General features: G+C 42.1%; 1 protein-coding gene across 1 annotated transcript; it reads left to right on the plus strand.

Annotated features, from left to right (window-relative positions):
* Positions 1-9,980: 9,980 nt before the first annotated feature.
* IER3IP1 (immediate early response 3 interacting protein 1) lies at positions 9,981-20,013 on the plus strand. Its single transcript, XM_026687701.2, has 3 exons — positions 9,981-10,164; positions 14,669-14,770; positions 19,775-20,013. Exons 1-3 carry the CDS (start codon positions 10,074-10,076, stop codon positions 19,828-19,830), a joined length of 249 nt encoding a protein of 82 aa, XP_026543486.1. The 5' UTR covers positions 9,981-10,073; the 3' UTR covers positions 19,831-20,013.
* Positions 20,014-21,502: the final 1,489 nt, after the last annotated feature.

Genomic DNA, 21,502 nt, shown 5'->3' on the forward strand with positions numbered 1-21,502 from the left:
CACAGAATCAAAATCATGTGAGGTATTAATACCACTTCATAATGCCTGGATAAAACCACACTTGAAATGATTGCATCCAGTTTTGTTCGCCACAATATAAAAAAGATGTTGAGACTCTGGAAAGAATGCAGAGATAATGAGGGGAATGGAAGCTAAAACATATGAAGAACAGTTTCAGGAACTGGGTAGGTCTCGTCTGATGAAAAGAAGGAGTAGGGGAGACAGGATAGCAGGGTTCTGATATCTCAGGGGCTGCCCCAAAGAAGAGGGAGTCAAGCTATTCCCCAAAGCACCTGAGGGCAGGACAAGAAGCAATGGGGGGAAACTAATCAAGGAGAGAAGCAACCTAAGGAAAAATTTCCTGACAGTGAGATCAATTGATCAGTGGAACAACTTGCCTACAGAAGCTGTGGGATCTTCAACAATGGAGGTTTTAAAGAAGAAATTGGACAACCATTTGTCGGAAAACTAGAACTTCTTTGGACTAGAAGACCTCCAAGATTCCTTCCAACTCTGTTATTCTGTTGCTCTTTTATCCATCCTGGGCTATCACTAGGGCTGTTTCTGGAATCTTAAGTAATTTCAAATATACCGTTCTCATTCAATGCCCAGTGGAATCTTCTTCCTGCTTTTCCATCCAAGTTCCTGCTTCTTTGTATAAGCAACTCGTGGCTAATGGATTCTCTCTTCTCTCCCATGAATCCCTTCTGACTTAAAGATGCCGCTTCCAAGAGAATAGAATTCAAAGGGTCCCATACATAACACAGAGCATTGACTGTCCAACACCAAGGAAGACGTTGTCGCAGATGGTTGATTAACATATTTATTAAAGGTGTGTTAGCGAGATACAACCTCCATAATTCCACACCTCATTTATAATCTGGAATAAGGGGCAGCTAGGGTCACGGCATAAATGCCATAAGGAAGGCATTACATTAACACTCTAATGTCAAACCAAAATGCTTCGGGGATGGATTTACGGGAAAGAAAGGCCTTTAAACCCTGTGGCTTTAAGGAGGGCTCAAAAAGGAACCAGTCTCTGAAAATATTCACTGTAATGGTTTACGGGATTGTTGTTGCCGCATGCATTATTTCCCCCCAATAAGTAAATATAACGCAATAGATGAATAGATGGATAACGGTGGGTTTCCGTGTGCAGATAGAAAAATAGTTCATTTCCACATTAGGGACTTGGGGTGTCATTCAGGGACATCCAAGGATCATTCTGCTAAGAGAATGGTAATAAAACAGGCTATTTATCATTTCCATGATGATGGCTGGATGATCTTATGGAGATACGGTAAGTCACTGGTGGAGAAATGGTGATAGATGAAAGAGAGGGAAAGAGAGATGACAGATGGATAGATAGAGGAGAGAGATGATAGATAGATAGATAGATAGATAGATAGATAGATAGATAGATAGATAGATAGATAGATAGATAGATAGATGGATGGATGGATGGATGGATGGATGGATGGAGATAGATAGATAGATAGATAGATAGATAGATAGATAGATAGATAGATAGATATAAAGAGAAAGAGATATAGACATAGTGAAGAGAGAGAGAGAGAAAGAGAGAGAGAGAAAGAGAGAGAGAGAAAGAGAGAGAGACAGATATAGTGAAGAGAGAGAGAGATAGTGAAGATAGATAGATAGATAGATAGATAGATAGATAGATAGATAGATAGATGATAGATAGATAGATAGATAGGTAGATAGAGATGATAGACAGAGAGACAATTAAACATGACATAGATAGATGCTAAATAGAACAGATAGATGATGAATGGATGGATGGATGGATGGATGGATGGATGGACAGGTATGATAATGATAGATGATAGATAAATATAAATGGATGGATGGATGGAGCTGAAGAAGCTTCTTGGATGAGAAGCAAAATGCCTTCAAAGAAAACTAGAAAGTCCAGTTGCCTCTTGGAAAAAGCACCTTTGGGACAATCATGACCTAAATGATTGAGATTCTCCAAAGATGCTTAAAAGAGATATTTCCTTATTTTTTTTTAAATGCAAACAAAAACTTGGGAAAATTACATTGCTTTACTGGGCGTCTGTGGTTTTACAGATTTTTACACTGCAATTCTGGGGTCCAAAGACAGCTCACATGCCCCTGAAATGGAGGGGAGCTGTAGCATCAATATGGCCCTCCTCCCCTGATCTCCTCCCCCCCCCCAGCTAAACGGATAAATTCAGGAGATTCACAAGCAAAGGACAGGCTTGGTTTGCCCTAAACAACATATTCACATCCTATAATCATCTGAATCAAAAGCCAGCGTAATTCTAAATCCACGTTTCAGTACGTCCCATGCAGATGAATGTAGGATTGCAAGTAAAAAGCAGAATCTCCCTTCAAGCCGAGCTGATTTTCTTACTAGAAATATGTAGTCCTTCATTTACGACCACAATTGAGCCCGAAATTTATCTTGCAAAGCCAGACATGTGTTAACAGGGATTTGCCCCATTTTACGACCTTTCTTGCCACTGTTTAAACGAATCACTGCAGTTGCTAAGATAGTAACACAGGCTGTTCAGTGAATCTGGCTTCCCCATTGACTTTGCTTATCAAAAGGTTGCAAAGGGGGATCACTGTGACCCCGGGACACTGTGACAGTCGTAAATACAAGTCACTTGCCAAGTGGCTGAATTTTGATCACGTGACCATGGGGATGCTGCAACGGTCATAAGAGTGAAAAATAATCCTAAGTCAGGTTTTTTTCCCAGTGCCATTGTAACTTTAGACCAGTGATCTCCAACCAATGGGCCAGGGACCATTGGTGGTCCACGAGAAAATTTTGGTGGTCCGCAGAGAAATGTCACCCCCAAAGCAATTAATCCAGGCTGCGTGGAAACACAAAGCTACGCTGCCCACATGGCCCATGGGAACATAAGGCTTGCACCGTTTGCATTGTGAACAATACGAGGTAGTGAGGGGAAGGGGGAAAGGGCGGAGGGGGGAATTCGCCCCATGTGCCTCGCCTGGCCACCAGGCTGCTTCTTCTGCTTTTGGCTGCACACAAGGAAAGCAGTAAAAGTCTTTCTTTGTTTCCCCCAAACTCTGCCAGAAATGAGTCTTTGGGACCCTGCAAGCCTTCCTGTTCCAAGAAGCTGCACCGGCAAAGACTCATTTCTGGCAGAGTTTGGGGAATAGAAAGAAAGACTTCTGCTGCGTCTGCTGCTTTCCTTGCATGAAGCCAAAAGTCTCTCTCTCTCTCTCTCCCTCCCTCTCAGAACAGAGCTGGAAATGGAATCCTGCAATCCCAAATAAAGAATGATCGATCGGTAGGAAAACGGGATTGGGAATTTTCCTGCAGACTTTTTTGGGGATTTTCCCAGGGTCTCTGGTCTGCATGATTTAAAATTATGAGTTTGGTGGTCCCTGAGGTCCAAAAGGTTGGCGACCCTTGCTTTAGACAGTCACTAAACGACTGTTGTAAGTTGAGGACTGCCTGTAGTTAGAAACATTCATTTAGCAACTGTTCAAAGTTACAAGGGAGCTGAAAAAAAAAGGTGACTTATAACTGTTCCTTGCACTTAGGATCATTCCAGCATCCCCACGTTCACATGATCCTAATAAAGGAAAATATTTGTAGCTCAGGGTTGACATCAGGGGTCCATGGTGGTCTCTGAGCTTGGTGGTTTTCTTGCAGACATCTCATTACCCAAACTAGGTAAGGTAATGAAACATCTTCAAGAAAACAAGCAAGCTCAGAGAGCAACAAGGTTCACACAATCAAAATTCAGGTCCTTGGGAACCGGCACATATTTACAATGTGTTTGCAGCATCCTGGAGTCACATGATCATCAATTACAAACGTATCTGTCAGTTTCTGACAAGCAAAGTTCAATGGAGGAAACCAGATTCGCTTAACGACCATGCAACTCACTTAAGAATTGCTGTAATTGGCTTAAGCACACCGGCAAAAAAAACCAGGGGGGACTTTGAATCGGGCACAAGTCACTGAATGCCTTGCTTAGCAATGGAAATTCTGGCACCTGGAAATGGTGGGTGTTAAGTTTAGGACTCCTTGTAATAAATGCATTTTGCAAAAGGTCTCGTTTCTTTTAATTCTGAGCTGAAACAACTATTTCAGAATCACAGTGAATAATCACCGGAGCCAAAGGCAGCATCTGGAGTAAACCCGACGTGTTAGTAAACTTGCTTCCAAAGCCCAAAATTATCTATTTTTCTTCCTCCCCACCCGCCCTGGCCTCAGCGTGCAAAGACCATGTTCTAATGCTGCATATTCTAGCTAGATCAGATTCATCTTTTCTGGCGAGTCTATTCTAACCCTCTCGATGGACACATTTATATCCCATTTACACTAATGGAATTCGCACAGGGGAATCGAGGAGAGCAAAATATAACTCAGCTCTGTCATCCTTTACGGCTCTCCGACCGAATTTCTGAAAGTCTCTGTGCTGATGATCCCAGGAAAGAGAAAACAGGAGCTCTTGAGGACATAAAATCTGCCTCTCCCCAGCTATCACCCTCTTCCAAATTCCTGCACACACAAATGGGATTCTTTTTTTTTAAAAAAAAGTGCAGGAAGAGGATTAGTTTTTGGGTCTACAGTGGTCTACTTTCAATCAATCAATCAATCAAAATACAGCTGAAAGGGACCTTGGAGGTCTTCTAGTCCAACCCCCTGCTCAAGCAAAAGATCCTATACTATTTCAGACAGGTGGCTGTCCAATCTCAAAACCCTCCAGTGATGGAGCACTCACAACTTCTGAAGACAAGCTGTTCCGCTGGTTAATTGTCCTCTCTTTTAGGAAGTTTATCCTTCGTCCCAGGTTGCTTCTCTCCTTGATGAGTTTCCATCGGTTGTTTCTTGTCTTGCCTTCTGGTGCTTTGGAAAATAAGTTGAGCCCCTTTTCTTTCTGGCGAGCTCTCAAATACTGGAATACTGCTATCATGTCCCACCAAATCCTTCTTTTCTCTACACTAGCAAAACCCAAATAGATCCCATCCATATTAAGGAGTTGTATGTGGAAAGAATGGAATGGAATAGAAATGGAACAGAACAGAACAGAACAGAATAGAACTGGAAGGGACTTTTGAGGTCTTCTAAGCCAAGCCTCTGGAGGCCAACCCTATACTATTTCAGATAACTGACTGTTTAGACTCTTCTTAAAATCCCTCCAGTGATGAAGCACCCACAATTTCTGAGGGCAACTTCTGTTCCACTGGTTAATTGTCCTCACTGTTAGGAAGTTTCTCCTGAACTTCAAGTTGCTTCTCTCCTTGATTAGTTTCCATCCATTGTTTCTTGTCCTGCCCTCTGGTGCTTTGGAAAATAAGTTGACCCCCTCTTCTTTATGGCAGCCCCTCAAGTACTTGAATACTGCTACCATGTCACCATGTCACCCTTAATTATTCTTTTATTTAGACTAGCCAGACCCAAAACCTGCAGCCGTTCTTCCTATGGTTTAGTCCCCAGCCCTTTCATCATCTCAGTTGTTCTTCTCTGCACTTTTTCCAAAGTCTCAACATCTTTTTTTTTGTAGTATGGTGATCAAAACTGGTTGCAGTATTCCAGCTGTGTTCTTATTAAGGTTTTTTACAAAGTGGTAGTTTGTTTAGTGACTGTTCAAAGTTACAGCAGCACTGAAAAAAGTGACTTAAGACCGTTTCACACAACCGTTGCAGCATTCCCATGGTCACATGATTTATATTTGGATGCTTGACAACTGACTCACATTTATGACGGCTGCAGTGTCCCGGGGTCATGGGGTCACCTTTTGTGAACTTCGCACAAACAAAGTCAATGGGGAAGCCAGATTCACTTCACAGCCGTGTTACTAACTTAGCAACTGCAGTGATTCAGTTAAACTTCACTTTAACTTAACGTGAGGCTGTTTTCATTCTCCCAAGGGCCTCCTCCAGTCCTCTGGAGGCCCACCGGAAGCTGGAACCAGGCCCGTTTTATACCTTCTGATTTTTCCAGGAAGGCCATTTTTCGTCCTCCCAGAGCCTCCATGTGGACGCTGCCCTTACCTCCATCAAAAATGGGCCATGTGGAGACTCCTGGGAGGGGAGGGGAGAGGAGGGGCCAGCGGCCGGTTGAAATACCAGTTAGGCGAAGCAGCTGTAACTTTAACATCCGGTTCGTTTGAACCGGTCCAAACCGGTAGAATACCATCCCTGCTTATACCCATGTTCCACTGTCTCACTGCTATGTATCAGTGTCAAACAAATCGTCCTCTCCAAGCAACGTAATATCAGTTGGCGTGATGGAGTAATAAAACCTGCCCATCATTCAGAATTAAGGCATTCATACATCCTGCAATTATTACAAAATAAAAATCACCATGATAATGATCAGAACTCAGCTGCCAATCAAAATGCAAGGCAGGCGAAGAAGAACATGTATCTTTATGCATCGTTAGCGGCGTAATATCTGTCTGCTCCTTTTATGATTTGCTTTGTTATTATCTATATTACAGAACTGCCCAGAAGCCACATAGAGTTGATACAGCGCAAGACATAATTGTTTCAGCCTAGAAACAGTTATTAATCTTGACACCTGCATTTGGGGTAAATAACAATTAGGACCTGATGAGATTTTTAATTACGACTTCAAACGCTATTTACACCAGTCGTTGTTTGGTATATGTGCTTTTTTTCCTTTCTCTTTTTAATTGGATGTTTTTAATTGTTGAACAGAGATGCTGTGCTTTCTATGGTTGTGCTCTGGGCTCTTTTAAGAGAAAGGATGGTCGGTGCCAACAAAATAAAAATGAGGCCGTAATGAAATTAATCAGCTAAATATCATAGTACTGCTACTTAAACCAAATGTAGTGAATTAACAATATTTAAAAACTATCCAAGCATTAAAGCAACGGATATATGAGCCCTAATTAAGGCATAATTTTGCTTCTTATTTTAAGGGGTACACCATAAAATAGATTTCCCAGAATCTCTGAAAAATAAAAGTAGCTTATTGGGGCTTTATGGATGCTTTCTGTATTTTCAATCAGTTAAACAGGGGAAAGGTTTGTGACCTAAGCCGGCATTATAGGTAGTCCTCGACTTATGATCACAAGTGAGTCCAAGGTTTCTGTTGCAAAACAAGCAACAATTCTTAAGTGAATTTTGCCCCATTTTACAACCTTGCTTGCCACAGTTGTTAAGTGAATCACTGCCGTTCTTAAGTTCATAGTATGGTTGTTAAGCAAATCTGGCTTCCCCATTGACTTTGTATGAAGGTTGCAAAAAGGGATCACCGCAAAAGTAATAAATGTGAATCAGTGGTCAAGCATCCGAATTTTGATCACGTGACCCTGGGAATGCTGCAATGGTACTTAAATGTGAAAAATGGTCACTTTTTTCAGTCCCGTTGTAACTTTGGACGGTCACTAAACAAATGGTTTTAAATTGAGGGCTACTTTGTAATCTGGGTCTTTTTTAACCTAACTCTTCTGGGATTTCCAGATGGCAATGCAAACCCAGAATATTCCTAGTCTAACCACCATGTGTATGTGTATATGTAATGTATATGGGTATATGTATGAGTGTATATACATACACATATGTGGATCTTTGGTTATTCGGGTTTTCTCCCGCGTAAGATTGGAAGTATCTAGGCAACGTTTCGATGATGAATGAGACTTCATCGAAACGTTGCCTAGATACTTCCAATCTTACGCGGGAGAAAACCCGAATAACCAAAGATCCACATACAAATACCCGCGAGAACCTCAGAAAACAAATACACATATGTATATATATTATACATACAGATTACAGATTATCAGAGTTTGAAGGGACCTTGTAGGTCATCTAGTCCAACCCCCTGCCCAAGCAGGAAACCCTACACCATTTCTGACAAATGGCAGTCCAATCTTTTCTTTAAAGCTTCCAGTGCTGAAGCTCCCACAACTTCTGAAGGCAACTTCTGTGCTATCGGTTGATTGTTCTCACTGTCAGAAAATTTCTCCTTATTCCTAGGTTGAATTTCTCCTTGATCAGTTTCAATTCATTATTCCTTGTCTGGCCTTCGGATGCCTTGGAAAGTAGCTTGATCCCTTCCTCTCTGTGGAATTGAGATACTGTACATCAGAAATTAAACATTAGGTTGGGGTGTGTAACTAGATTATATAAATAGTGTTTTCATTCAAGACTGAAATGACAAGACTCAAATTATTCCACTTGGACACAAGATGTTAAAGTCCAGCTCGCTGGAGAAGTCCGTAACGTTAGGAAAGGTGGAAGGCAAGAGCAGAGGACAACCACCAGCAAGAAAGGTAATGGGTACACCCTTGGAATACCTGAAGGACTATGTTAGGAACAGATCATCATGGAGAAAATCTATCTAGGTGGTCTATAGGAGCTGGCACTGATTTAAAAAGCACATATCTAATCTGTCAATCAATGCAAGGACCCAATTTCCTTTGAAGAGTCCATAAAGCTGGGAAAGCTGGAAGAAAAGAGAAGGACAACCAGGACCACAGTGGATGAACTCAATTGTAATGGTGATGGGTGCACCATTGGAAGACTTGAAGGACTAGGTTAGAAACGGATCAACATGGAAAAAAATCTATGACCCAGAGGAGCTGACACTGACTTAAATAGCACATATGTAATCTGCCAATCAATATGCAATATAGACCTCTCAATATCCCTTTGAGAGGTCTATATTGCTGTGAAAGTGGAAGAAAAGAGAAGATGACCAGCAACAAGATGGATGAACTTGGTTATAGATGATGGGCCACACCATTGGAAGACCAGAAGGACCAAGTTAGGAACAGATCATCATGGGGAAAAAATCTGTGTAATCTGTCAGTACAAGGAACCAATTTTCTTTGAGAAGTTCATAATGCTGGGGAAAGTGGAAAGAAAGAGAAGACAACCTAAGGTGGATTGATTGTCATAGTGATGGGTGATCATTAGAGGATTTGAAGGACCAGGTGAAGAGGGATGGAGAAAACTCATCTTTGCCAATCACTAAGAGTCAGCAATAACTTCTTAGCAGATAAGGAAGCATTTCTATGTTTCTACAAAATGCTAAACCAGGATAATAGAGTCGCTCAATGTCTATGGAGATTCTAAGTCATCCAGGTCATGGTTGTCCCAAAGGTGCTTTTTCAAGAAGCAACTGGACTTTCTTGGTTTTTCTTTAAAGACGTTTCGCTTCTCATCTAGTGCTGAAGAAGCTTCTTGGGTGAGAAGCAAAATGTCTTCAAAGAAAAACCAGAAAGTCCAGTTGCCTCTTGAAAAACCACCTTTGGGACGGCTTAATAGAGGTTTTTTAAAGGTAGGACATCCTATTGTTGGGGTAATTTATGGTTGGTTATCTTGTCCAAATCCAGAAAGTGGAATAAGGTTCCGACAAACGTATTAATGCTTCAAGGGAGCCTTTTAATCAAATAGGTAGCACTGCTGCTGCAAACACCCCAAGTGGCCACCAGGGGCAGCTCAGAGAGAAAGCGTAAGAAAACCAGAGCTGCTGCCCCCTGGCGGCCACCCAGAATATTGCAGGGCACCGAAATTTTTGGGTATTTTACCTCAAAGTTAAACATTCCCAACTTTCAAAAGGCAGGATAAACGTCTAAATATAAAGTTTCCCCCAGCCTTGCAGAGGAAAGATTCTCGGACAAAGGACCCCACGAGCCTTTTCGCTCGTTTTATGAGGTAGAAGCCGAGCTTCAACTCATCCTAACGTTCTCCTGAGGGGTGAGAAGCGTCAGAAAGGAGGATCCTGGTTGTTGGGGGAAAACAATAAGCTGACTTTGTAAAGCGCTTCGAGGGAGCTTTAAAGCACCGCGAAGCGATACGAAAGCGCGCTATTGCTATTCTCGTCCACCGTCGCCCGAGGGCGCCAGATTGAAGAAGGGAGGGAGGCTGCAGGCTTAAGGCCCCCCCCCGGCCCCGCCCTCTGTATTTCTCTCCTCTCTCTGGCGCGCATGGGACGTGGGGGCGTGGCTCTCACGGGCCGCCCCCTCTCCAGTGACGTCCCGTCCGCCCTGCCCCCGCCACGTTCCGGGCGCGCTCCGCGCGTGCGCAGAGGCTCAGCCGGTGACGGCGGCGGCGCTGGCGCTGCCGGAATGGCGTTCACGCTGTATTCGTTGCTGCAGGCCGCGCTGCTCTTCGTCAACGCCATCACGGTGCTGCACGAGGAGCGCTTCCTCCGCAGGAGTGAGTTAGCCGCAACCCCCCTGGGAGGGGAGGGGGGGTGTCCCCATCTCTGGGTCCCGGGCGGGGAGGGCTGATGGAGGAAATGCAGGTAGTCCTCGAGTTACGACCACGTTGGAGCGCCCCCCCCTCAAGTTTATGTGGCCAAGTGAGACCTGTGTCTCGTCCCATTTTGCGACCTTTCTTGACACGGTTGTTAAGTGAATCGTCGCAGTTGTGTAGTCAGTCAACACAGTTGGTAAAGGGAAGTCTGGCTCCCCCATTGACTTGGCCAGTCAGGAAGGTCGCAAAAGGGGATTCCGTGAGCTGCGACCGTCGTAAATATGAGTCAACGGCCAAGGGTCCTGAATTTGGATGGTGTGACTGGGGATGCTGCCAAAGTGTGAAAAACGGTGATAAGTCACTATTATTATTGTTATTGTTATTAAATCTTTGGTGACCTAGGAACTGTTAAAGTAGAGTCAGAGGATATAAGCTGTTCCAAATAGGGTGATTTTTTTGGTAGAATCAGGGTATTCAAGTCTGATAAATTCAGAATTTCCAAATAGTGAGGCATCCCTTTAGGTATTGCTCCAAGGGCTCCAATTACAATTGGGATAACACACGATTTCTTTTCCAAACTCGCTCAACTTCAGTTTGTAAGTCCCAATACTTTGTGATTTTTTTTCTTGCTGCTTGTCTTCAATTCGTGCATCACCAGGTATTGCAATGTCAATGAACCAAACCTTTTTCTTTTCAACTATTGTTATGTCAGGTGTGCTGTGGGTCAAGTGCTTGTCCGTCTGAATTCTGAAGTCCCACAAGATCTCCAGGACCTTCTCAATCTGATGTTCCCAGTAGTTGTTACTATACTCAAATCCAAACTTTTGGCACAGTTTCCAGTGAATGATTTTTAGCAACTTGGTTATGGTGTTCTAGGTAGTCAGTTTGTAAAATTTTGCTGCACCCACTGATTAAATGGTCAACTGTTTCATCACCATCATTATTATTATTCACAAAAAACAACAGCACATGAGATAACTATGCTGGGTTTCGTATCACAAACCACTAGTCGAACACTTCCCAAGCATTTAGGACTGCATGATGTATTGGCAGGTTATACAAGCAGATCCCAGTAAGGGATTAACCTGGGCGATGACCGAGCCAGTATAGGCTTCGTTCGGTTGTGTTTCACCATGATTCATTAATTTGCATGGGTTGTTGGACGCACTCAGTTCTGCTCCTCAGCCGAGATTTCTCTGGCATGGTTGAACCTGCTGGTAGTTTGCACTACCGCCAGTGCACTCTCAGCTTCATTGGAGCGGTTAAGCCCCCCGCCACGTCAAGATGGCACCCTGAGCTATAAATATTCTCCTTGATTGATACAGATACAGATTAACAGAGTTGGAAGGGACCTTGTAGGTCATCTAGTCCAACCCTTTGCCCAGACCCTACACCCAAACTGACAGATGGCAGTCCAATCTCTTCTTGAAAGCTTCTGGTGATGAAGCTCCCACAATTTCTGAAGGCAACTTCTGTTCCATGGGTTGAATGTTGGTAATGCAATGTCTGCAAGCAAACAACCCAAGTTTAGAGAGCATCAAATATAGAATTTGTCAATGACACCTTCCCATAATTACACAATTATGTATTAGGGTGCTGCAAGACTGCAAGTCAGAATGGAGCTGGAAGGGACCTTGGAGGTCTTCTAGTCCAGCCCCCTGCTCAAGCTTAAATTTATTTTTCTTCTGTTTATATAGCTGCCCATTTTCTGAAAAAGGTGACTGTAGGTGTGGGGCACAATAAAAAATAAATCATAAATCTTCAGCTTTGCTTTTTTTACCAGTAGCTTTTACAGATACTCCATGACTCTTAAACAGTTTAATTGCCTTTCGAAGTTACTGCCATACGGAAAAAAAGTGACCTAAGACCATTTTCCAGACTTACAACTGTTGCAGCATCTCCATGGCCACATGATCAAAATTCAGACTCTTTGCAACTGACTCGTATTTATGACGGTTGCAGCATTCCAGGATCATGTGATCCGTATCACCCATCCCCTCCCACTTGTGACTGTATGACTGTAACTTTGTCGCTTGCATCCTTACGATTTATATTGACTGTTTCCTAGTATGATTTAATTGTTCATTGTACCCTATGCCTATTATTAAGTGTTGTACCTGATGATTCTTGACTCTTGATGAATGTCTCTTTTCTTTTGTGTACACTGAGAGCATTTGCACCAAGACAAATTCCTTGTGTGTCCAATCACACTTGGCCAATAAAGAATTCTATTCTATTCTATTCTATTCTATTCTATTCTATTCTATTCTATTCTATTCTATTCCCTTTTGCAAACTTCTGACAAGCAAAGTCGATAGGGATGCCAAATTCAGCTAACCATCTTCCTAACTTAACAACTGTATGCGGGTGTATGCATAATGCTTATCCTTTGAGAGTGGAATTGCAGCAAAATTTCATTTTAACGTATGCTGATTAATATACATTTAAAGTGACAAAGTTCTATTCTAACTGCAGTGATTCACTTAAACTATGTCAAGAAAGGTCATAAAATGGGGCGAAATTCACTCAACTGTCTTGCTTAACAGCAGAAATGTTGGGCTCAATAAACTGAGGATTACCTGTATTAATTAAGAATTCTTAGCACTTAAGATGATTCCTAATAGGGTAATGAAACAACTACCAGAAAGCTACCAAGGAGTCCACAGTTTCACCCTGAGCTACAAATATTCCCTTCTGTTGGTGCGAGCTACAAGGTTGTGCAAACCAAATGTTGTGCAAACTGCTGAACTGTTTGCTAACTGTCTCTAACTACTACACTTGCGATTTCTGAACTTTCAGGTAGCCAAGCAACCAAATTTTGACCCCGTGACTGAGGTTCTGTAATGACTGTGTGAGAACCAGTTGTAAATCACTTTTTTCCCGCTGTAACTAAATGAAGGATTTGTAAGTCATGGAATACTTACGTTTGCTAGTTCCCACAAACACATAGTCCTCGAATTAACAACAGTTAATTTAGTGACCGTTCAAAGTTACAACAGCACTGAAAAAAGTGACTTACAACTGTTTTTCACGCTTACGATGGTTCCAGCATCCCCATGGCCCCGTGATCAAAATTCAGGCACTTGACTCATATTTATGATGGTTTCTCTATCTTGGGGCCGTGTGAACTACCTTTGGCGACCTTCTGACAAGCCAAATAAATGGAGCAGCCAGATTCACTGAGCAGCTATATTGCCAGCTTAACAGCTGCAATGATTCACTTAACAAATGTGGCAAAAAAGGTTGTAACATGGGACAAAACCCACTTGAACAAATGTCTCACTTAGCAACAGAAATGTTGGTCTCAATTGCGGTCGTAAGTCAAATGCTACCTGAATCTTGTAAGTTTGTAGTCAAGCTCAGCTCCCATCCATTTTCTCAGATGCTGTGGGGATGTGGTAGAACTGGATTCCATGTAATAATATTGAGTGGTGGTGATGGCTGTGACTTAAGTCTGGAGGCTTCTCAAGAGCTCCAAACCATTAAAAGAAATCCTTATTGGTCTTTCCACCTTTGTTACTGAAGGAATACTAAGATAGGAATAGAATAGGAATAGGAATGGAACAGAGGATGGGATGGGATAGGGAACAATGCAGAATAGAATAGAATATAGAATAGAAGAATAGAATAGAATACAGACAATAGAGAAGAGAGAATGCAGAATAGAATAGAATAGAATAGAATAGAACAGGAATAGAATAGAACAGAACAGAAACAGAACAGAATACGGAACAGAATAGAATAGAAGGATTGGATTGGATTGGATTCTTTATTGACCAAGTTCGATCGAACACACAAGGAATTTGTCTCCAATGCATAAGCTCACAGTACATATAAACAGCAAGTAATAGATCGTCATAGGTCATAATCCTAGTTACAATCATTAATCATGAAGTTACAAATAACAATTGATAGGAGAAGATAGTAGGAAATCTGAGAAGATGAGAAAAGATTTGAAAAGAGACAGTGCTGTGGGGATGAAGTATTGTTAAATAAATAGTGTTTTGGTATAGAATTTTAATCTCTAAAAACTAGCATTCTTTAGAATACCAAAATTCTGAAGTAACGTCATATATATTCTAGCAATCACTACTACTGCGTTTGAGATTTAAGAACTTTCTGATACTTATCAGATTTAAACAGTGGTGCTTCTCAGTAATGATGGGATCATTTGGTATTTTAATTTTCTCTGATCAGTTTTCCAAGGAAAACTAATTTTCTGCTGCTTTCCTGATTCCTGGAAATTCTGCTCTTTGGCCATTATGAACGTTCTGGTTCATTTTATGTGCTTATTTCTGCTCGTTTTGTTCATTCCTTTAATGTTTAAAAAAAGAATTAGGAATTTCTCTTATTCATTAGGTTTGAGTTTGAAACGGGCCTTTCTTTTTAAGAGAAGTTATTGATTTGTATCACTGATTATTTACCTTATGTTCGCTTTAACCAAAAATAAAACTTTTCCCTACAGTTGGCTGGGGAACTGATCAGGGTATTGGAGGATTTGGGGAAGAGCCTGGAATTAAAGGGCAGTTAATGAATCTAATCCGATCTGTACGGACGGTTATGAGAGGTAAGATTGACATAATATTATTGGTACAAAACAGTTGGGAATTAATTGAATTCTTTATTGTCATTGTACATATATACACCAGAGGTGCTATTCGACCAGTTCACACCTATTCGGGCGAACTGGTAGTGGTTATTTGGCATGGGTCGCCGAACCGATGGCAATCCCTGGCTGGCCACGCCCCCAACCCGGTCACCCAGTGGCTCACTTGCGATCGCTCTCCTAGCTTTCTGTTCCCCACGTCCTCTTTCTCCCCGGGGAAAAGGAAGAACGGCATGGACGCTGCAAGTATCACTTTCCCCATGTGAGTTAAAGTGTCGGGAGTGAGAAAGACTGCGGTCTGACAGAGGGGGTGGGGGTGAATCGAGCCTTGGAGCACTTTTACAACGTAAAAGAAATGCATTTTGGAAGCAGGTCTTTTAAAAACTTCTCCAAGGATTCCCCATGGACACTGCAAGTATCGCTTTCCCCTTGTGAATTAAAGTGTCTGGAGTGAGAAAGAGTGCGGTCTGACAGAGAGGGTGGAGGGTGAATCGAGCCTTGGAGCACTTTTGCAAGTAAAAGAATCCACTCAAGCCTTGGAGAAATTTAAAGGAGCTGCTTCCAAAATGCTTGTCTGTTAAGTGCTCTGTGTGTGTGTGCATGTGTGTGTGAGAGAGAGAGAGAGGGAAAGAAAAAAAAGGAAAAGGAAAGAAAGAAAGGAAAGAAAGAGGAAGGTAGAGAAAGAAAGAAAAAAATAGGAAGAGAGAGAGAGATAAAAAAAACTCTGTGCTATTATTTTTAATTGTTCCATTATTTATCATTTTACACTGTCCCGACACCTAGAGTGATTTTTCTGCCTTTCTTTTGCCCAGGGCTACCACATATTTTTCAGGGTTTACATGCATTCAATGTCAATAGTCCAGAGCATAAAATACACATGTGTTTAACAAGAGTTGAAAGGGACCTTGGAGGTCTTCTAGTCCAACCCCCAGCTCAGGCAAGAAAACTGAGGATGCCAAACTCTGAGTAGAAATCCTGAGAAAGGTGTCAGAATAATACTTAGAAGGGACCTTGGGGTGAACCCTATACCATTTCAGAGAAATGGCTATCCAGTCTTTTCTTAAAAACTTCCAGTGATTGAGCACCCAGAACTTCTGGAGACAGGCAGTTCCACTGGTTAATTGTTCTCACTCACAGGAAGTTTCTCCCTTCTCTGTTTGTTCAGTTTCCATCCATTGCTTCTTGTTTGCATTCTGTTTCTTTGGAAACTACATTGCCCCGCTTCTCTCTGGCAGCCCCTTAAAAGCCTGTTGCCTATCACACTCTTGAGTAAAGCATGTGAGCCATTTCCTCCTTTCAGTGGTCCATGAAAGTACATCTATAGTATGCAAATAATAAAGTCAAAAAAGGTGAACAACATTTTTACAGAACTATAGATAAGTTATGCCTGGGTGACAAGGAATACCTGGGAGGGGAGGGGTCAGGTGAGGCACCCCTTGATGTGAGTGACATTGAGTTGGGCACGCCCACCCAGTCACATGACCACCAAGCACGCCCACCCAGTCACATGACCACAAGCCACACCCACCAAATAAGCCACGCCGACAGAACTGGTAGTAAAAAAAAATTGAATTCCACCACTGATATACACAATATACACATACAATGAAATTCACGTAACACCCAGAGACCAGACCCAACACGCACACACATATGACAATACTCAAACACCTCCCCACCGGCCAAAATTCCCCACCCCCTAAAAACACACAAGCATACATACACCACACCAAGTAATACTGTCCAACAGCTCACTGATGGTGGTCCTTATGTTCATTGTTAAGTGCAATTATAGCTCTGGGATAAAAAAAATGTTCAGAAAACATGTAGTCCAAGTTTTAATTGTTCCGTATCTCCTACCAGAAAGCAACAGTTTACAAAGATTGTGAGCAGGATGGGAAGAGTCTCTGAGAATGTTGTGCAACTTCCTCAAACAGAAAGATGTGAAGATGTCGTCCAGGGCTGGTAGCTGGAGCCCGATTATATTCTGGGCAGTTTTAATGATTCTCTGTAGAGCTTTTTTGTCCGCTACAGAGCTGCTCCCATACCATGCAAGCATGCCATATGTCAGGACACTCTCAATGGTGCTGTCATGCCCTTGTTGGAGTCTGATTCTGAGGAGGAGGTTGAGCAGCTGACAAGGAGTGGAAGAAATGGGGGAAGGGCAGAGTCCAGCTGGGCATTCAGAGGAAGACCCAGAGCCGCCACCTCTTCATCCTAGGGCACGCAGGGAGGAACGGAGAAGGGAGCAACATGGCTTACGGGAGAGAAAAAGGCCCTGATCCCTTTCATTAGCTGCAGTTGGGAGAACAGGATATAAGAGGGGCGTTTGCACACAGCTCTTTGCTGGCAGCAAAGCGTGCATTATCTTTGTCGAGGCTTATCTGGGTTTTGGTGTCCTCCCAACTGTGGATGATGCGTTATCCTGTGGAAGTCTGCAATTTATCATCCTAGCCTGTTGTGTTAATTAATTCAGTGTGGTTTGTGTTGTTTTTTTATTTCTAATTATCTTTACTTTGGGTTCAGACTGCATTTCTTCCCTTTGTAGACTGTTTTTGGAAGAGTTTGATATCCAGCCAAAGATAATTGGACATTGGGGGCCAAGTTGGGGGCATTAAAGGGAATTTATTCTGCTTTTGTGACTTTGTTATTTTTGTGTCACGCCCCGGGTCATCACAGGTGCTGCGGTAGTAGGACAGAAGTACAGATAGTCCACGACTTACAGCCATTCGTTCAGTGACCATTCAAAGTTACAACGGCACTGAGAAATTCCTTCCAGCATCCCCAGGATCACGTGATCAAAATTGGGATGCTTGGCCACCGGTTCATATTTATGACAGTCTCAGTGTCCTGGGGTCATGTGGTCACCTTTGGCGACCTTTTGACCAAGCACAAATCAATTGGGAAAACAGATTCACTTAACAACTGGGGCAAAATTCACTTAAACACTTAGCAACAGAAATGTGGGGTTCAGTGGTGGTTGTATGTCGAGGACTAGTTACAACTTTTTGCTTCTTTGAATCAGTCTTGGCTCCTTGGAAAGGCAGGCCAGGACAAATCCATGCAATTTTCATAGTAGTATTTTTCTTTTTTCTTTTAATTGTTTGCTTTTGCTTTCTTCCTGGGCTGAGAGAGGAGGGTTGGCCCCAAGTTCAGTCAGCCAGCCTCACCCCCTAAGGCAGGACTAGAACTCACATCTTCCTAATTCTAGCCCCAGTGTCTTTAACAACGACACCAAACTGGCTTTTCCCCAGACAACTCGGTATTAACTAAATGTTAATGCTCTTCTAACATTTACCAGGCTAATTTCAAACTGCTGTACATTAATGGCACATTTGATTGCACGAATGCATCTAATCTTATGACAACTTGCATCTAATGACCTGTTCCATTCCTAAGAACCGAGCAGATCATTAGCAAAAGATGTTATTATTCATAAGGTCTGTACGCTTTTTAGAAGAAATTCAGTGGAGCATCATTGCTTCCCTGTTTCCAGATCTCTAAATTTTAGTCTAAGAGCTCTCCTTTTTCTAAAGAGGAAAAGATTCTCTATTTTAAGAATCTATTTTAATGAGTTATTTATTCTAGCACGAAGTGAACATAAGAATGTTGCATTTAGTCAGCTTTCAGTTGCTACTCAAAAAGTACGACTTACTTTTAATGTAAGTGCATCATAGTGCAGAGTGTAATATTATATACCACAATAATAGTAGAATGGTGCAATGAAGCCAAAGGTTCAGGAGGCAACTGGACTTTCTTTGTTTTTCCTTCAAGACGTTTCCTTTCTCAACCAAGAAGCTCAGTTCTGAACTGAAGAAGCTTCTTGGATGAGAAGGAAAAATCCTGCAATGGGTGGGTGGGAAATCCAGTTGTCTCTTGAAGAAGCATTTTTGGGACAACCATGACTTGGGTGACTGAGAATCTCCATAGACATTTAGCTGGGCGCTAAACTTTTCAAAATAGGAAAACTATTCTTCAGCCTTGAAACATGTTCTTGGTACTTTTAGCAGCTGTTGCCTTTTTTGTTGTCGTTTACATGATTTAACTCCCATTAAGCTGGGTATTGTATGTTGTAAAAAGCAAGAAAGAATATAAACACTCATAAAATATTCCTATGGTCTTTTTAGAATTGCCAACAGAAAGGGAGGGGGGAGCAGTGCAGCAGCTTGCAAACCGAAACCGCATTCCATAAATGTTTTCAAAGACAGTAACTAGGTGACCGAAGTTTGTGCTGCGCAAAATTCTAACGAGATCATGATTGATGACTCTTGGCTATGGATGTGTCCCATTGGAGAATAGGAATTACGATACACCCAGGGGGTGGGGGAAAACCAGGGTCAAGGGTGACAATGAATGATGTGCTTCAGAGTTGGCTACACCCAGGCAGTGCTGGCATGTTTACTCCTAATAAATCCTTTTGAAGTTTTGGGAGTTTGGCTCGAGACTCATGGTTTAAATGGGGGTAACTGCCAGAATCCTGACAGCTAGCCGACTCTGAGACACCATAATTCGTTGTGTGACACACGGATACAGATAACCTATCCTTAGAAGACAAGCCATAAAGGCCATCCTCAACTTAGCAACCATCCATTTAGCAACTGTTCAAAGTTAAAACAGCACTGAAAAAAAAGTTACTTAGAACCAGTCTTCATATTTAGGACTGTTGCAACTTCCCCACAGTGAGATGATCAAAATCCAGGCACTTGGCATGTATTCACAATGGTTGCAGCATCACAGGGTCAAAAGCAATTTAGAAATATTTTTTGTGAAGTGAACTTTGTCGTGGACCGTTTCATTAAAGTATTATCCTTGTCCTATTTAAGTTTTGTTCTGAAAAATTATCAAAACCACAAAGGAATGGAGAAAGAGAAATGATGTTTTTCTCCCCTTAGCTATTCTTTTGAGTTCAACGCAATAGGCTGTTGTTTGAAATGATGCTTTTCTTCCTTTCTGTTTTTTCCCCAGTGCCATTAATTGGAGTGAACACAGTGACAATTGTGCTGTTGTTATTATTTGGTTGAAATTGTCTTCGGAAAATCTGGATAGCGTCTAAAGCAAGCAGACTGCAGACCGATTTGCACGTGGGATCCAATCTGAGGGAACTGCTGAAGAAGCCGCATATATGTCTCAATAAAGATGCAGTTTATATTTATTGTATCGCTTAATATGCACTCCGTTTCATTAAACCCAATGATTAAATTGAACCAGTTTTTTTCCCCCTCTACGTATTGTGGTAGTAGTCTAAAGGTGCGATTCTTTCATTCCTTTAAGCTTAGGGCTGAACATTCAGTCACTGAGGATTTCCCCCCCCCCCCAAAAAAAAAAATGATTTAGTGTTGGTTTATATATATATATACTAACTCTATACCCGTGCTTCGCTACGAAACCATGTGGTCGGGCTTAGTTTTTGGAGAGGCAAATAAGGGGAGGAAATTCTGCCTCTGCCTACCAGCATCCATCGGTATTCATCTGGCTAGCGTCCTGTCAGTGTGTGAGAGAGTTGAGGGCTGTTTGGAAACTGAAACATGGAAACTGAAACAGTATTTGCCATGTGAGCAAGAAGGAGACAGCAAGGAGCCTGGGCGTGGCTTAGCTCAACTGTTCTGTACTAAAGCTGCTTTCTAAACTGAAACTGAAACTCCTCTGCTTGTGTTTTGCATTTGGAAGAGATTTCTTTCCAGGTGGGGAAGGGGAGTAGAACTCCTTAGCATCAGAATGTGTTAATAATAATAATATAGGAAATACTAATGATCCGATGGTCATTTCGAAAATTCCTTAGTGAGCACCTAGAAGCCAAGAGGAACATACGGGCCAAATTTCAAGTTTCTAGGCTTTACGGTTCTGGAGATTTTGTGATCCATTCCCCACTGTCCAGTTAGAGCTGAAGAAGCTTGGGTGAGAAATGAAACGTCCTCAAAAGAAAAAACAAAGTCCAGTTGCCTCCTGAAGAAAGCACCTTTGAAACAACTGTGACCTGGATGACTGAGAATCTCTCTACACGTTTACAATGGTTTGCAGCATCCTGTAACTGAAAAACAGTCGTAAGTCACATTTTTCAGTGCTGTTGTAACTTTGAACAGTCACTAAATGAACTGTTGTAAGCCAAGTATTTCATAGAGTCTTTTAAGGATCCTACTGATCTCACCTAAATCCCAATTCAGCTTCCTGGGTTCCACTACCCAGCTTTCCCCCTCAATCAACTCCCTGCAACCACTATATTCCTTTAACTCGGAGGGATTTTCTTCTTTCTCACAGCCTCTGGATTTGCACAAAACAAAACATCAGGTCCAGGAAAGCCCAGCAGGTTCATATTGTACAGCACGATAAGTTGGGTTCAATTTAGTGCAGTGTTAGGAAGGAAGATGCAAGGCACGGCACAGCTGGTCTCGGGAAGTTCGATAATGCACTGTCAACAATTCTTTTTATCAGTTTAGAAGTGCCCTGTCTAAATAGAAATTGTGTTGGCAGAGTTTCAAACACTCGGTAAAGAACAAAAATCTTGAAAAGTGTTGAATTACCTATCACAAGAAATTTGATCACTCGACAACATAAATGGATTCTCCAGGCTACTATTATAGCTAAAAGGTGGATATTGTTATATTGGAAAGATACATCTATGGCCTTTCGCTCAACAGATTGAAAACCTGATCGTATTTGCTGCCCGTGAATGGATTGTGTGTAGATGTGGACCTT

Source organism: Notechis scutatus, chromosome 2 (assembly GCF_049901735.1).
Source record: "Notechis scutatus isolate UNSWTSFEM ecotype Mainland chromosome 2, rNotScu1.2, whole genome shotgun sequence".
Taxonomy (NCBI): Eukaryota; Metazoa; Chordata; class Lepidosauria; order Squamata; family Elapidae; genus Notechis; species Notechis scutatus.